Source organism: Lemur catta, chromosome 1 (genome assembly GCF_020740605.2).
Source record: "Lemur catta isolate mLemCat1 chromosome 1, mLemCat1.pri, whole genome shotgun sequence".
NCBI lineage: Eukaryota > Metazoa > Chordata > Mammalia > Primates > Lemuridae > Lemur > Lemur catta.
The window spans coordinates 114,436,513-114,454,346 of record NC_059128.1 but is presented as its reverse complement, the minus strand read 5'-3'; the positions used below and the strand labels follow the sequence as shown (position 1 = coordinate 114,454,346).

General features: G+C 58.0%; 1 protein-coding gene across 3 annotated transcripts in view; it reads left to right on the top strand.

Annotated features, from left to right (window-relative positions):
• Positions 1–17,834, top strand: part of KDM4B (lysine demethylase 4B) — a 131,674-nt gene that overhangs the window by 56,720 nt on the left and 57,120 nt on the right. For all 3 annotated transcript variants that reach the window (XR_006734636.1, XM_045549185.1, XM_045549176.1), the window contains exon 7: positions 14,882–14,931. Coding sequence is in view for 2 of the 3 variants with exons in the window: in XM_045549185.1 (XP_045405141.1) it covers positions 14,882–14,931 (50 nt within the window). In the remaining variant the exon portion in view is untranslated. The remainder of the gene's footprint in view (positions 1–14,881; positions 14,932–17,834) is intronic.

Genomic DNA, 17,834 nt, shown 5'->3' with positions numbered 1-17,834 from the left:
CTGGCCCCTCAGGACCTCCCCACCACCTTCCCAGCTTCCTCTCCTGCAGGCCAGGACTGACAGGCAGCCCAGACTCCTCCTACCCCTCCCTCCCTCCCTACTTGGCCTCCAGAGCCAGCTCCCTGCGCCTGGCTGCAGGTGGCGCTGCTGGACCCCGTGAGGGCTCCACTCTGTCCCTCGGAGTGGGCTTGGGGAGTGTGGTGGGTGATGGGGCCAGCAAGCCCCTGTCCCCAGGCAGCAGCCTGAGCCCATGGTGCAGAGTGCTGGTGCCCAGGGAGGCCTGGTTTGGGTTTGGCTGATGGGGTGAGCTGGCTGCACAGGACTTCATGGCCTCTGAGAGCCTGACACCAGGGTGGTCCCACCAGCAGCAGAGACTAGGGGTCTCCGTTCCCAGACCCTAAGGCACGGCCCCTCCTCTAGCCACTTGGGTAGCTCCTCCCAGCTGCCTTCCTCCGGCTAGGCCCAGAGAGGTGTCCCCAGTGATGGTGACGGCAGAGAGGGCTCCGAGGGAAATTCACGCCTCCACAGAAGAAGTGTTGGCTCAGAGCTCAGTGATGATTTGGAATGAAGATCGCGGAGCCTGACAGCTTTGCAGATTGGCTTTAATAACGGAGCTCCCAGCACTGCGCCCTGTCACCGATACAAGATGCAAGAGCGAGATTGAGACACTCCCTCTCTCCTCACTCACCGGGCCCAGCCCTGACTTGGGTGTCGGGGACAGAGCTGTTCCTAGGCAACTAGGCACAGCCCGGGCACCCAGGAGGTCAGGTGGAAGAGACCCACCGGGAAGGCGGCTCCGACTGTGCCTCAGTAGCACGCTGGGGAAGCCGGCCAGGTCTGCTTTGCTCAGCCACAAGTGGTGAGCCAAGATAACTGAAACACAACACGAAAAAGAGTGTTTGAGAGCAGAAGGCCCCTGCAGGGAGCACATTGTCATCGAGTGGGGAGGTGCAGGGTCCCCTGCTCATTAGGAAATAATAAATGAGGTGGCAAGACCAGGTCGCTCCACATCTGAGCACAGCTTGGCGGATCAGCCCCCTGGGTCCTCCCCGAGCGTGGCCGTCTGTGTACAGCGGCCCAGCCCTGGACCCGCGGAGCCGTATCCTCGCAGAGGTGGCTGTCTTCCCTGTGCTAGGTTATGTGGGGAATTTTAAGACGGGGGCGTTTTCTGTCTGCAGAAGGAACCTCCTTTCGAAGAAGATAGTTGTCGTCACCAACAGCCAGTGAGGCCCCCCGACCCCTGTGCACGGGCCACTGCTTTTCCCAGAGCAGTGACCAAGAGCCACCCAGGGGCCCAGCACCCCAGCCATTGGGTTCCGGGTGCGGCATCTGTGGCCATGTTGCCGGGCACACCGTGGCACTCCGCGGCACTCCACTTCCCTTTCTGACACACGGCTGTGGGCGGGCAGGGAGCTCCTTAATGGTCCTCGGTCTTGATTCTCTGCTTCCGATGGGGACCATGGCCACGGCATCAGAACAGCGGTTCTTTATTCCATTTGTGCTGAACCCTAGCCCTCGGCTCCTCAGAAGGTGCGTGTGCGTGCGTTGGGGTGACCAGCTTGACTTTCCCAGCTTTAAAACAGGAAGTTGCTCATCTGGACTCCTCAGACCCGGCAAATGTGATGTCTGGACACCCTAGAGTGTGCGTGTGTGTACACACGACACGGGCCGTCTGGGAGTGAGTCTGACCCTGGGACTGTGCCCAGGACAGGACAGCTGGGATTCCCCGAGGCTGCCGAGAACCCGGGCTGGGGGCCTGGGACTGCTCTGGAGCGTGGTGTGTGGCGCTGGCACCGCGCTCGGGTAAGTGGTGCAGCGCTGCAGCCAGGAGGGCCTGAGCACCAGGAGCTTATGGAGGGACAGCTGTGTTGTCCCTGGCCTGGGTCCCCTCCTTGGCCCTCCTTATCTAGCTCTTGGCCTCAGTCTTGTCACTGCCACTCTGTCAGCCCCAATGCAACCAGCCCTGGCCTTCTGCTTGTCAAGATTAGGTAGTAAATCTAAGACTGAAAGCTGGCTTTGATGTTCAAGAAATTAACTCCTGATGCTGGAGAGATCTTTGAGTCTCAAATTGGGGCATCGAGTGTCATCAAACGGCGAGGCTCAGAATTGCATCGTCAAAGCCTGGCGGGCGCAAGGACAGGCAATTTCAGAGAGTCTGGTGCGTGTGGCACAGTGCGGCTTTGGATCACAGCTCATCCCATTAGTCTGATTAGCTTCTTGCCAGCCTTACCCTCACTAAACCGTACCCGCCTGACTCTGCCCTGGGGCGGGCAAGGACTGGAGGGACGCCTTTGATCAGAGTGACCAGGGAACCCAGGGCGCTTGAGAGTGCTCACCCAGGGGCTGCCACTGTCCCTGTCGTGGGATCTGTGCCAGCGGCTGGCTCCCGGGCGTCCCTAGGAGCTGGCGGGGACAGACAGGCACAGTTGTGTTTGTTCAGGGACTGCAGAGCGAGTTAACATCACATCCACTAAGCAGAAACCGTGCTGTAAGCTCTCCCCCAGTGCCAGCGACACGGAGTCGGGGGCTGTTGTGATGTTCCGGATGATCTGTGTCCCTGCTGTGACGGCTGCCGCCGCACTGGATTTGGGAGATTGGCTTCTCGGTGAGCAGAGGGGGTGGGCCCCGAAGGGGGCCCGGGAGAGCTCCCCTGCGGCTAGTCGCGTGTCAGTGGTTTCCTTGTCACTTCTTTTGTCACAGGCCTCTCTGTCTGCTTTATTGGTGACGTATTCACGCCCCACTCCATCTGTCTTTCTCTCTCTCTCTTTTAAATATATTACATATTAGACCTGTTTTAGATTTAATGAAGAACTGGGGAGATGATACATCCTGTTTCCAAATCTCTCTGTTATTAGCATATTAGCTTGGGACACTCGTTAGAATTAACAGGCCAAGCTTGATACATTGTTAACTGAAATCCACACTCTATTCAGACTGCCTCAGTTTCCGCCCATTGTCCCTTTCTGTCCCCGGGACCCACGCAGGATCACATGTGACATGCAGTTGTCACGCGTCTCGCTAGCTGCCCTGGGCCGTGGCACTTGCTCAGACCCCCTGTTCGTGCTACCTGGGCAGTGCTAAGGAGGGCGCCCCAGTCTGGCCTGCCTGGTATCTTTCTCGTGACTGGACTGGAGTGATGAGTTTGGGGGAGGGCGACCCAGGGGGATGGGCCCTTCCACCCCCTCGGGCCTGGGGCACAGCCGCCAGCCTGACTGCCACTGCTGGAGGTGCCCTGCTCACGTGGCCAGGTCAACTGTCACTTCTCCAGGGAAATTCCTCTTTTTTCCCTTTTCCACGCTGTCCTTGAAATGAAACGTCAGCCCCACACCCCCAGGATGCTCTCCCTTTCTTAGGGCCTGTGGATTTGGGACTTGAATTACATCTACAGAAACCCCTCCCAGCAGCACCAAGGGCAAGTGTGTGGGCCCTGGGGCTGGGGTCTTGGGGACACTTAGTCTCCGCCTGTCCTGCGCCTCCCTTGGTGTGGATAGTCTCACTGTGAAACACAACTTGGCACTGAAATGTACCTAAAATGTGTAAGTAGCAAAAGCCACCTACCTATGTGTGCAGTTTAGCTAATAGCTCTACGGCCACCCCCAGGATGTCAGGACACAACCCCCACCCCTTCCCTTTGCAGCCCCTGCCCCACCCAGAGGTGATGTTGCAGCCAGAGCCCTGCCTTTGCTGCTCTTGCTGCCACGCTGCCTATCTGTGTCCCTGGCAGGATGGTGCAGAATCGACTGTATTTGAACTTCATACATGGACTGATCTTCCTGTGTTTCTGCTCAGCAGTATGTGCGTGACTCATCCGTGTGATGTGTGGCGGTAGCTGGCTCCTTCTCATGCCTGTGACATCACCTATTGTACAACTAGACCTTGTCTGGCTTCTCATTCTCCTGTTGACGGCCACCTGGGCTGTTTCCAGCTGGGGCTTCTGCAAAAGATCTGCTGTCTGTGCGGGAAATGCATTTGACCATGGCTCTTGCTGTAAATAACTGCGATAGGGCCACCGTTATGTTTCCTGTGCACCAGCTTTGCTGGGAGTCGCCCTTCAATCTTGCCCACGGCCCTGGGTCCTCGTTTACAGATAATGCACAGACTGGGGAGGCGTCGCCGGGCCATGGAGCCTGGGCCTGGTGGGGCTGTGGGACCTAGGCTGCCCCTGAGCCCGCTCCATCCCACCAATCATCCTGTGGAGTCACGAGGGTGCTGGGTTCTGGGAGTAGGTGGCCAGGACTTGCTCAGCCGTGGGGACAGGGTGCGTCCCAGGTGGCGAAGGTGGCCTGAACTTGAAGGTATGGGAGAGGAAGGACCCTTTTCTAATGAAGCCCGTGAGAGACCACTGAACTAAGCTGAGACCAAAGCTGGCAGTTTCTCATGGAGGTGGAGAGGATGCGGAATGCGGGGACTAAGCTGACAGGATCTGCCACCTTCATGGGGCAGTGTCCAGGTGGTGGTAGAGACAGGGATATGGAGGTAGCCAGTATGGGGCAGAGCCCACCACCCCATTGGCCAGCGCTGGTCACATGGCCACACCTCGGCGCAGGAGGGAGGCTGGGAAATGTAGTCTAACCAGATGTGCTGAGTGCCCCGTGGGGGCTGCGCTGAGGTGGTCTTAGGGTTGTGAAAGAGACGGGTCAACTCAGGCCTGGTGGAGGTTCCACTCTGGGCCAACGTGAGCCATGCCAGGAACAGACACCATCTGGAAGGAGCTTTTGGTGTGGCCGGGGAGCCAGTCCCCCACCCCCACCCCCCAGAGCAGTGTCAGGCCCCCTGTGGAGGCAGGGAAACTGGGGGGGCCCTGAGGACTGCAGGAGGGGGATGGGGAAGGTTCCTGAGCAAGTGAGTGACTGCAGGAGGCCACATTGGCCAGGAGGCTGGAGTAGCCACAGGAGGGTGTAGGGCCAGGGCCTGGGGCAGCTCCGGACCCTGGGGGCTGGCCAAGCCCTCGTGCTGTCTGGTCAGGCCCCCGCATGTGGCGTGATTATCTCCTGTCTGTCTGCCATTTGTGGCCACGGGCATCGCCGGCCCCTCGCACGGCCTGGCTGGCCCGGCTGGCCCGGCCTGGCAGGAGCAGATGGCCCTGCATCACAGAGTCTTTTGTTCGGAGTGGGCGCTGTCGGGTTGAGGCAGCGACGCGCCACGCTGGCTCGGGTTCATCGAGAGGCAGGCGCCAACCAAGCCGTTGCCCACTTCTAGGCTGGAGCGCCAGTGAGTAGCGGGGATCCTTCCTGCCCACCACTTTAAGAAACTGTTAGTTTCGTTTGAAATGTCATCACTGGGCGTGATTCCCATCGTCAGATAATCCCACCAGGCAGCATTTGGATCAGGAGTTTATTCACGCTGGGGGGTGTGGGCTGCCCGTGGGATCCCTCCCCTCACAGACGGCGAGCCGGCCCTGACCGGAGTCACTTACCCACCTGCCTGTCACGCAGATGGGAGAGTCTGGGTTCTGTTCGTGGGGTCTGGTTTCCATGGCAAAGTTCCCTCCCGCCAGAGACATTGCTGCCGGCAGGATTCAGCTCCCCAGAAGGGAGACTGCCACAGTCTGTGAGGAGAGGGCGTCCTCATTATCTTTGCTTAAAAATTGGGCGGTGAGCGAGCTCCATCCCCTTCCCGCCACCAGCAGCGGGGGCCGGGGCTCTGAGGATTCAGGGCAGGCACAGGACGGGCAGATGACAATGCACAGATGACAGTGCGCTGATGGCCCGCATTTAGCAGCTTCCCCGCTGAGGGCTTGGGCTGCCCGCCTTCCCTACCTGTGAGCCCCATGACTTAACCCGTGTGCGAGTGTAACCCTCCCGAGTGCCAGAGACCAGGCAGGGACCTGCTGCCATGTGGCCTCCACCTGGTGGGTGCTGGGCTGCGACCGGGGTGTTGTCGAATAGGAGCGTGTAACCCTGCTGCAGTCACCAAAGCTGGTCCTGAAATTAAGAGGTATGTTAAGGACACCCAAGGCCACCTCAGGGGCCGAGGGAGCCCTTGGCCAGCCCTGCTGGTCACCAGGATCTCGCCGTCCACGTGCGTCCAGGCAAGGTTCAGGAGACATCTGTGGTGCAGGTGACAATAAATGCAAACGTATAACGAGGCGTCAGGTCATCTTGGCAGACTGGTGCTTCCCCCACCAGAGACGTCTGGGGCACTCTCAGCCCAGGGGGAGACCCAGTGACCACCAGAGCCTAGTGTCCCATGTGACGCTGCCTCCCCAGGACACCTACTGGGGGCTCACTCCCATGGTGGGCATTTCGAGGACCTTGGTGTGGCTGGAGTGGCTTCCTGACCTCCCTCCTGCAGTGAGCCGTCCCGGCATTGCTGGGCTGATCCCTCCCCGCTTCCAGCAAAAGGGGTCTTCCTCTCCCTGGCCAGCAGCCCTGTCCCTGCAGATGTGCTCGTCCTCTCAAGAGACCTGTCCTTGTTCTTTCCTGCTCAAACCTTCTGTGTGTTTTAAGGGTGGTGGGGAGGGGTCCCCGCTCAGTACAAAAGATGGAGGAGGAGGAGGAGTTTGGCGGCAGGAGCAGCAGGCTGTGAGGGAGACCCACGCTGGTGCAGTGCTGGGAAACGATGGTTGCTGTGTGTCAACGGCCTGGAGTTATTGGTGCCATGTCCAGCCCTGGTTGTTGCGGCTCTGTCACGGGACACCTGCCTCTGCCACCCCCACCTGTGACGGGCACCCCCACAGCTTTCCTGGGGAGGCAGCGGAAAAAACACCATCAAAAACAAGCACATGTGTGACTGTGCAATCTTGGTCTTGTTGTGTAATGTAAATAATTCATGGGCCTACAATAAGCCGGGGCCAGGGGTTAGATGTTTCCAATTCAGCGCCTAGTTGGTAGTGTCTGCTCCTCCGTTAAGGGGGCCGTGGCGTGGGAGTCAGCGCCTGGCCCCTGGGTGCCCACCCAGCCCAGGTTCCTGTGGGCAGGTGTGGCCGACACTGCGAGGCTGGCGGGTTGGGGGTGGGCACAGACAGCCGCCGTGCCCAGGTGCCCCTGCCTGGCGCGGCAAGGGACCGCCCGCGGCACTGCTTGCAGTATCTGGTGTCTCTGTGGGCAGCAGGCCCCCTCACTCCCCCTGTTTTCCCTGCGCCAACTACTGCCAGGACTCTGTTGATCTCCTGTGTTTCAATAAAAATGTCATCATTTGAAATCATTGACACCGCTGGTGTAAGAGACCAAATTTTACTGCCTATTGTTCCCTAAAACGATCCATTAAAGATAAAGATAAAGCCGCTGCTCAGTAGGGTTCTTCCTGGGAATGGGCTGTCCTGGTCCTTGGCAGAGTCGCTGTGCTGGGGACAAAGGAGGAGCTGCCTGACCTCAGCATAGGCTCCGGGGTGGAGGAGGGACATTCCTGGGAGAAAGAGGGTAGTAGCCTTCCAGCACCTGAGGTTCCAGTCCCTGTGTGGGGTGGCTGTGCGCCCAGGCCTGGCCCCTTCTGCAGCAGTTGCCACATTGGGGTGTGAGGGCGCCCAGGGCAGTGCCGGGAGCCTCCCTACAGCTGCGCCTGCTCAGGCCGCATTTGTGCCAGGAGCGTGGGAAAGGGTCTCGTTCCTCCTCCTCGGCCCCTTCCCAGCAGACTATGGGTGGTGGCAGCTCTCTTCCTCACTCTCAGCTGGGACACAGGGACCCCAGTTGTCGCGGCAGGTCCAGGCTGTCCAGGTGTCCTGGCCTCGGATCCCCTCCCTTGCCCGCCCAGGTGTTTTTTTCTTAACATCCTGCATTTCGGCAGAATGACGCAAAAAGCAGGTTTCTGTTTGAGCTTGTTTGTCGTGAGGAATTCCTGCTTCTCGACCCCAGACAAGGGGCAGGTTTACCTGAGAGGGTTTACCTGAGAGTACTCTGTGAAGGTTCTTTCTGGTGTAGAGAAAACCTTGTGTTTGTGTGTTGATTTTTTTTTTTTTAATTTCACTACCTTGCTTGTATTATTTTTTTTTAGTTTATTTTATCTTTTCCCTTCCAGTTACTCTCTCTCTCTCTCTCTCTTTCCCCTTCCTTCCTTTCTTTCCTTCCTTCCTTTTTTCTTCTTTCCTTCCTTCTTTCTTCTTTTCTTCCTTCTTCCCTTCCTTTCCTCCTCCCTTCCTCCCTCCTCTCCTCTCCTTTCTCTTTTCCCTCCCCTGCCCTCCCCTTCTTGAGTCTCACTTTGTTGCCCAGGCTGGAGTGCAGTGACATCATGATAGCTCACTGCAGCCTCCAACTCCTGGGCTCAAGTGATCCTCCTGCCTCAGCCTCCTGAATATCTGGGACTACAGGCGCTACCACCATGCCCAACTAATCTTATTATTGTTTGTGGAGACAGGTTCTCATGCTTGCTAAGGCTGGTCTCGAACTCCTGACCTGAAGTGATCCTCCCGCCTCGGCCTCCCAGAGTGCTGGGATTACAGGTGTGCGCCACTGCGCCCAGCCTCCATCTTTTTCTTGCTGTTCCACGCTGGATGGTGTCTCTAGCGGAGTGCTGCTGAGTGCCATGCTGATGGGCAGCTTGCCACGCCTCCTCTCCTGTCTTGCCATGAAGTGTGACGGGGGAGTATCTCTCCTGGTCCTAGTTGGATAAGAATTTTTACACCGAATTGTTCGGAATTTTATTTATTTTTTTATTTGTTAGACTTTCTTTGCAACCCTAGGGATAAACTGTTCTTGGTCTTGCAATACTGTGCTGTTCTGACTTGCTAAGACTGTATTTAGGATTTTTACACTATGTGAGGCTGCCGTGTCATTTCCTCATGTGTACTTGTCTGTTGGTGGTAGGGTCTCCTGTTCATTCATGCAATTAGAAAATATGCCAGATTCATAAAATGAGCTTGGTAACACGCAATCTTCTCCCCTGCTCTGCTCTATCCCTTGAGTGTGAAGGGAGGGAGGGGCTCTCAGTAAAACTGCTGGGGCCTGGTGCCTTTCCAGCAGGACCGTTTGTGATCTGGTCTCTCCAGGATTTCTGATTGCTCTGACAGGTGCCCATGTCAGAAGATACTCTGATGGGCCAAGTGGTCTGTGGCTCTGAGCCCAGTGACTCAGGCAAGGCCCATGGTTCACTGATCCGTGTGTCTTCTGTGCTGGGACGTTTTTGTGAACAGCTTTACTGAGCTGTAATTTATGCATTCTAGGTAGAAGGCACCCAGTGCACTTGGATGTTTCAGTAGATCAAGTTGATGTGACTCATGTGAGTCAGCCGTTGTCACAAAAGCCTGTGCCTCCCTGGGCCCGTCCACTGCGCGGTGTGGAGCACAGAGCGGAGAAGCCGCCCTGGTCCTGCTCATCTTTGACCAGCTCTGAGATGGCGCCTTGGCACCTGGGGGTTCTCAGGGGGCTGTGGGGCCGAGATAGCAGGGAGCCGCGGGGGGCTTGCAGGAAGCCCACCCTGCAGCTGGCTCCATCTCCCACTCGGCCTGTGCAGACCGATGGCCGTGATGGGGCTTTGTTTTGAAGGACGCAGTCACAGTGGCTTTTCCATTACGCCTGTCACTCGGGGCCCTGGAGGGGCTGCTGGCGTTTGGATCTGCCTTGGCCCTCCTGGGCTGTGTGTGGGCAGCTCGCTCTGCCAGGTGGCCTGCGTCCAACTTGACACCTGGTCTCAGGCACTTCCAGCGTGGTGTGTGCGGCGCCGCCTCCCTATTCTGTGTCCGTAACGATAGCATGTTAAACGACGAGGGGCCCGTCTGCCCGGGCTTGGTGCAGACACTGTGAAATTAACTTCCTCACCCTCCAGCATGCGTCGGGCTGTGCTGACATCTCCAAAGGGCTCCCAGTCGGACCCCGCTCTTGGCACTTATTCCTCGGCAGAGGAGGGGCGGGGGAGGTGAGTTCTGTTGCCCCCAGCACCTAATTGCTGAGAGCTGGCGGAAGCTGTCAGGCTGGGCCGTGGAAGAAATTCCAAGTGCCTTTGTCACCCGGCAGAAAGTTGCATGAATCTTAAGGAAAAATATGCTGACATCTTGGTGTCCCGTGTCCCGGTTCCAAGCCACCATGGAGACAGAGCAAGATGGCCCCAGGCAGAGACCACTGCCAGGGGCTGAGGGGCCCCATGAGGATGGGCAGGTGGGGTTTGATAGCCCTGATCTGAGAGCCTCAGAGGAGTCTGTTGCCCCTGCAGCAGGAGGGAGGGGGCCAGGAGTGACCGAGTCACCATGGAAGTGCTGCCCAGGTTGGGAGCCGGGGGCAGCAGCAGGTGCAGGAAATGGGGGCCGGCCCGGGTTCCTCATTGTGGGCTTTGCTCCGTGACTGGTCTGAGAGGCGGCGGCCCCCCTGGCTCTGCCTGCCCACGGCCTACCCACCCTACCCTCCACCTTGAGTTCTGGGTCAGGTGTGGCTGTGGCCATGACAAACAGGTTCCCCGGGTGCCAGGCAGGGAGTACAGGTGGAGCAGCGCGACTCTGCCTGGAACACCCGTCCCAGCTCGGCCCGCCCCGGGGCGTCTTCTCATCCGCCAGGGGGTGGCCTCACACCTGCTTCAGCAGAGCACGGTTGAGGGGGCATGTTCTCACGGGAGCCAGACTCGGGGCGCCAAAGGCCACAGTGTGCCGTGGGGTGTGCCGGGCTCTGTGGCCTGAAGCTCTGTGCCTACTGTCGTGGTCGTAACTAATGACTCCTGTGCAGGTCCCGGCTCCCCAAGATGGTCTGTGTTCCTTTCCCTGACACACTCATTTAATTTTTAACTCACGAGGCATTTGCTTATTTATTTTCATTGTTCTTGATAATAATTCTAAGCCATTAGAGGGGAAAATTATATTCAAAAATGCTGTTTCACACTTTATTTGTTTGATGATTTAGAGCGATAGAAAATAGCACATTTGCTGGCTTTTATAGTCTGATAATTATTCACATCCATCACGCCATTCCAGGGGAGCAAACAAAACACCAAGAAAATTACACTATTAATAGCATCCTCCGTGCGGACAGGAAGGCTCTTTCCTGGGCCCACGTCTCAGCGAGATGACAGTGGCCTGTCTGCTGGCCGGAGGCAAGTGCCTCCTGCAGAGGACACCTGTCCTTGGCTTCCCCTGCTCGGGCTCCGTCACACGAGCCGCTGGCCCCCACCCTTCCCTCCTCTGCTGGCCGAGGCCTGGTCCGCTAAGGACCCAGGGCTACCCGAAGCCACATGCCCTCAGTTCTTCTTTCTGGGGCCCGCAGGACCCAGTCGAGAACTGTGCAAGTGGAAGCTCCCCGCTGTCAGGGCCTCACGGTGTCCCTGGGACAGCTCCACCTCCCTGGGGTCTGCCAGCCTGTCTGTCCCCACCCTAGGAAGGCCTTGTGCCTGGGACGCGGATCCCAGGTACCTCATCCTCCTGCCGCCTCAAGTTATGTCCCCTGTGGTCTTTGGAGCTGTTGAAGTGCTGGGCTGTCCTTTGTTTCCTAACCACCATGTGACATCATGGGTATCGTGTCCCCAACTTTAGGGGGCTGTGTCCCAGGCACTTGTCCCTGTATAGTCCCTTGTGGCCAGTGCAGCGTCACCTGGAGCGGTTGCCAGGGATACTGCTCCAACGGCTCCCACTGGAGATGTGATTCTTCATGACTTTCTAGTTCAGAGCCTGCCAGAAGTACTTTGTATAAAACGTTCAAGAATGGGGGGAGGGGCACACAGGAGGGAGATGCCAGGGGCCCTGTGGAGTGTTCCAGAGGCCCAAGGAGGCCGCCTGGCTCCGTGGGTCCCAGGTCCCAGCTGATGCGTCTCTGCAGAGGCGGCGTCCTAGCCGAAGGTGGCCACTGATTTAGACGCAGACACCCCAGGCAAGGCGGGGCCTGCAGCTGGGGGAACCTGGGTGACCCACACAGGTGGCCCCTTTCTCGCCCCCCCCTGATCCTGGAGACTCCCCAGCACTTCCTCCCCTGGGTCCTCTTCAGCCCCCGCCCCACACCCCCCAGGGCACTTTCTGCAGAGCTGAGCTTTCTGAAAGAGTCTTCGTTGCACTGAGCCAAGTCTCCCGTGAAGCCTGGTGGCCCGTTCTCCCTCGCACCGGCCCACTGGTCTCCAGAAGTTGCTCTTCCTGCTTCCTTGATGCTGACCCGTCCGGACTCTCCCGCTGCGCCTCTGTGCCCCATCTCCGGCCTGGGGCGAGCTGACGTGGAGGAGGCTGGCCAAATGCAGCCAGGCCCAGGGACTGAGAAGGTGCCAGAGGGGAGGAGCCCAGGACTGGCATGGTCTCGGGAGACTTTGGCCTCCAGGGCTCCAGAGGGTGAGATGCGGCCAGCCCTAGATGGGGCGGTGGAGCTGGACGACATGGGGGCCGCTGGGTAAACAGGGGCAAGGAGGAGCGCTGGTGCTGGCAGGGGATGGGGGAGCTGGGGTGTCAGGGCGGGGACGCCAAGCGGGACGGAGGACGGGCCTGCAGCAGGTGCTGCTTGGGGGGGCTGCCTGCGCACTGGCCAGTCTGGAGAGACAACCAACACCTGGACCAGGTGCCAGAGGACCCGGGGCGGCCGTCTGTGCAAGAAAAACACACAAGAGCCCTTTGCCACCTGGGTTAGTGATGCTGCCACATCCAGAAAGAGGCCACCCGGGGTCGCAGGCGGGTAGAGCGGATTGATTTTGGCTGTGAAGTTTGACCTTGTGATGGGGACTGAGCTCCCAGGGAACGAGACAAACTGCCGCCCCGTGTCGGTGGCGATAAAACCGACTTTGTTTTACAGCCCTGAGAAATAGCTCACTAATAGCCAGACAGATGCTTCTCCTGCCTTGAGGTTTAGTGAACAAACATTTTCAATCCAAATAGCTGCTTTTCCATTTTTTTTCCCTCCAGAGCCAAGGCCAAATGTCAGGGACGCCCAGCATGGCTCTGGGCAGGGATGTGACAAGGATGACGTGCGTTATTTACTCCTTGGGGACCCTGGGTAGAGGACCCTACCAAGGCTCTGCTCTGGGGGTCCCCCAGGGGTCCCTGAGACTCCCTGTGGTGACTCTGGGACCCTGCTGCCTGTCCATGTCCATGCTGCCAGTGCTGTGGCCAGCCCGCTGGTGCCGCTTGTGTCCTTGGGGCACCCAGAGAGCCATGGCATGGAGGGAAGGCTCAGATGCCACCTTAAAGCCTCCTTGTCTGGGGGTTGGTCCCTCAAGCAGAATTCGGGTGCCCTTGAGCAAAGCCCGTGTGGCCGGAGCTCTGACCACCCTCCGCCTGGCGTGGCCCCGTGTGTCCCCGAGGCCCCATGCCCTCGTTCTGGTCATCGTTCCTCGATATTAAGGTTTTCCTTTGCCTGAGTCCTTGGGGTGGCTGGGTGGCAGGTGAGCCGTCGTGGTGTTGTCTGTGTGGCGGGAGGCGCAGCTCGCCCTGGGTGCTGATGGCAGCAGAGTCCAGACATCCCCATGGCTGTCTGGCCTCCGGTCCCCGAGTCCTTTGTCCTCTCTGGGAGCTGCTCTCCTGCGCACTCGCCAGTGTCCTGCAACCTGTGCTCTCCGATAACAGGAGCCACGTTCCAATGTATTAAACTTTTAACATCCACCAGATTCAATTAATCTTATCTTTACAACTCCCAATTACAGGCGGTAATTAAGTGAAAGCAGCATTGTAGACTGCGGATGTTGCATTAATCATCGCAGCCTCGAGCCGGGAGTGAGTTCCCTCCGTCCCAGCATCTCGGAAGGAGTGGACTGTTGTGTTTCCCTGTTTGGGGGGACGTTAATCCCACCACGGTGCTTTGGATTGGGATTGACTTTTATCCTCTCTATGTAAATGATAAAAGGCCATTTAAAAAAGAATAACGTCAACTTTGTCCAGACAGTGAAAAATTCTCTGACGCGACAGAGTTGAAGGTGCTTGGGTTACCTCGGCTGGGGGCCCCAGGAGCATGCCCCAAAATGAATTATCTGCGTCCTGTTAGATTAGAGACTACACGACATTCGCCTTCTCTCCTACCCCTGCCGTTTTTATTTTATCAGAAAAATCCCACACCTTTATCGGAACGGGCTTCAGCAGCCAGAGGGGGCCACCTTTGGTCTCCTGTGCCATCCTGGCCTTGCCTCCCCTGCACTGGGCCTGGGCCTGCTCATCTGATTTGGCTCATTCTGGAATGTAAGATGTTGGCATTGTCATCCTAGAGCAGGGTCTCTCCTCCTCGGAACTGTCCGCCTTGGGAAGGGTGCCGGGCAGAGCTTTTTGGCTCAGCTGTGCCCTTCAGGGCCCCAGTCCCTATTCTGGTCACCTTTACTTGGACTCTGCGGTTTTCCTTTTGCCCGAGGCCGTGGGGGGTTGGGCTGGGTGGCAGGTCATGTGGCCTCCTGGTGTCTCGGCGCCCTCCGCGGCTCTGGGCGCCACAGTTCCGTCACGGGCAGAGTCCCCAGTTCCTGTGCACAGCGAGCAGCATTAGTGAGGTGTCACCCCCACGCCATCTGTTAGCAGGCTTTCACCTTACATCTTTCTTATTGATGACGGAGCCCCAGTGATCTCTCAAATGTAAAATGTGTAAAAATAAAACATACCAAGTGGGTGACAGATGGCATTTTGCTCTTTCGCGAAGCTGCTTTTCCCTGTTGGCCCCGGGCACAGGGAAGAGGACGGTCAGACCTGGAGATGGGGCCGGTGGCTCAGGGACCCGGGATCCTTCCTGCTCTGTCACCCGCGATTCCCATCCAGTGCTTTCTCCTTTATTTTTTGCCTTTTTTACCCTCCTTGAGGCTTAGTGGTGCTTAGCCGGGAGTGTCTCCACTCAGCGTTCCTGAGTGCCCTCATCCCCAGCTGTCAAGTCCTGGTCCCCACTCTTGCTCCTCCATCCGCCCACCGCACCCACCCTGCTGGCTTCCTCCTGGGATTCTGTCCCTCTGCTGCTGTCCCCTCCTCATGGCGCTGACCATGACTGCACTTGCCATCCACCCTGCACGTTTTCTGCGGCTCCCTAAGGCCAGGCTGGCCCAGGACGCTGGGACATGGCACCTCTGACATGCCTCCCTTCTCTCACAGGTACGCCATCCCGCCGGAGCACGGCAAGCGCCTGGAGCGGCTGGCCATCGGTAGGTGTCTGCACCATGGGCCCCTGGGAGCTGGGACCAGGGGCTGGGCGGGTGGGGCCCGTGGGCCGGAGGAGAGCAGCCGGCGTCCCCCCGGGTTCCCCTGCCGTGGGCTCTGGCTTTGAGGAGCCATGGCGTGACGTCCTCCCAGCCTCATGTTCAGATCCACGGCCCTGGGCCGTGTGGTTCATCTCTCCATGAACTCCACACGGGATGCTGATGCTCTGCATGCTTCTGGTTCTGGTTCCTAAAACAAACTTCTTGGACATGGCTGCAGGTTCCCGGGGGCCAGAGAGGGCAGCCCAGGTTCTTGTTTCCCTCGTGACACTGGCGCCACTGCCTCATGCCCTTTTCTAATTCTTTTTTTGTTTTGAGACAGGGTCTTGCTTTGTCACCCGGGCTGGAGTGCAGTGGCCTCATTGTAGCTCACTGCAGCCTCCAACTCCTGGGCTCAAGTGATCCTCTTGCCTCAGCCTCCTGAGTAGCTGGGACTACAGTCATGCACCACCACACAAGGCTAATTTTTCTATTTTTTGTAGGGATGAGGACTTGCTCTTGCTCAGGCTTGTCTGGAACTCCTGGCCTCAAGCGATTCTAATGCCTGGGCCTTCCAGAGTGCTAGGATTATAGGCATGAGCCACCGTGCCCGACTCCTTTTCTCATTCTTAAAAATCTTTGTCCAGTCTAAAATTGGAGACAGTTCCACTAGCAGTTCCTTGACCTATGCGGGAGCTGGTGTGACCACAGGGTGGTTTGTCCTTGTGTTGGGACTGAGCTGATGTACCCTGACCACCCTGCCTGAAGGCTCCTGGGCAGGTAGAGGGAGCGGGGTCCCTGCGTCAGCTCCCCCATCATGACACAGCAGAAGCTGACACCATCAGATGGCTCCTAAGTGCCTGGAAGACACTGAGAGACACAGCTGGCTGAAACTGCCTCTCTCCCACCCCTGTCAGTGCAGAAGCAGCCCGTGCACAGGGGGCTGGCTCCCTGGTGCCGGCCAGGCAGGGTGGCCCGTGGTGTGCAAGGGGTAAGGACCTGGTTCCGGGAAGGCTCTCATAGTGCTGGGGGGGAGGAGCCCGTCTGACCATCCTGTCTCTTCCAGTGACAGCTTGGGGCAGCCCAGCACCCCTGGGACAGCCATGGGCTTCTCCGGAAGTCCCTACTCAGCTTGGCACAGGCTCCCTGACTGCCTGGCTGCTGTCCTCTGTCTCTGCCTAGTTTTTGAGCCAAAGAACACCTGCCACACACTTTCTTTCCCCTTCCCACTGGCCTTTGACTTTGGACATTGGACAATCTTTCTGGAAATTTGAGTGTCTCCTGTCCTCAGGGCTGCACCAGGAGCTGCTGGTCTGTTCTGCAAATGTTCCCGAGCTGAGTGCTACAGTGTCACTGGAGGGGCTGGGGAGGGAAGGTGTCCTCTTGCTGGCACACACCCACTGCTTCCAGGGGGAGGGCTGTGCTCCTGCCATTCTGAGTGCTCCTGTTCTCATGGGCGGGGGAGCCCAGGTCCCAGGAGCTCCTTCTCCTGGCAGAAACTGTGCAGTTACGGAGGCCACAGCAAAAGTCATTTCAGTTGTATATTATAGCTCTAAAATCAAAGCCAGGTTAAAGCATTTTTCCCATTGTATTGTTTAAAAATACCATTTCCAATACAAATTTTAATTTTAAAATAAAAGTTAAAGAGATTTTTTTCTGATTGTATTAGTTCCCTTCAGCAATTGTAACAAATGACCACAAACTTAGTGGCTTAAAACAAGAGATGTTCATTCTCTGGAGATCAGAATCCAAAATGGGCCTTACTGGGCTGACGTCAAGGCGTGGCAGGGCCGGTCCCTCCTGGGGGCTCCAGGGGAGAACCCGCCTCCTGCCTTTCCCAGCGTCTAGCGGCCACCCATGTCCCTCGGCTCGGTGCCCTTCCTCCCCTCCAGAGCCAGCAGCGCAGCATCTTCAGTCTGTCTGCCTCTGACCCTCCTACCTCCTTGTGGGAGGACCCTGTGCTGACACTGGGCCCCTGGGTCAGTGGCCTTAACTCAATCCATCTGCAGAGTCCCTTTTGCCATGTGAGGTGCCACATTCACAGGTTGCAGAGATCAGAACATGGACATCTTGGGGGCCCATCATTTGCCGACCGTACCTATAAAGCCACAGAAGCCAACATCACGGAGCAGTCGGCTCAGGTGCCCTCTGGTGACTGGATCTCAGGGCCACAGGACCCTTGCTGGCACCTCCTGTGCTCTCTGCATTAGCCCAGGACTTCACAGTTAGCCACGGCCCGGTCCCTCCTCCCTCAATAAACATTTTTCACGAGGAAAGAAAAGTGAAGGCCGCTGAGAGCCACTGGAGAGGCAGCAGACAGGCCTGGCAGGGCCACTGCTGTCCCCAGGACAACACCATGTCCCCTCTCGCTGGAGCTTGGCTGGCTCTGTCCTGAGGTTGGGCTGGGACCCAGAGGGCCACTTCACTTTCTAGGTGCGTACAGGGGGCTCAGTGCTGGGCTGGGTGTGGCGGAGCCAGTGAGCGAAGGATGAGTTCTGTGGGTGCTTTCACCTGGGTTCTTGGAACGTGCGGACTCACTATGTCGCTCCTCAGTGGTGCACAGCAGCCCCAGGACTCAGGGAGGCAGCCAGGCTGGGAACCGCGGAGGGCCAGCGAGGTGGCTGGACACACAGGTGCCTGGGGGGTGGGAAATGGCCTGAGTTCATCTATAGCCCTTAGGGCCCTCTCTTTGGGTCACAGAGCCTGGGGGAAGGCCAATGGTTTGGGGAAACCAAGTCCCTGCCGTCCTCCCGGGTGCCCGTCCAGACGTTGTTGGGGACGCGTCACAGCCCCTGTTGTGGAGATGGGTGGAACGGGCTTGCGATTAATATGGAAAATGAATAGCCGTGCTCCAAATGGGCTCGCCGGGA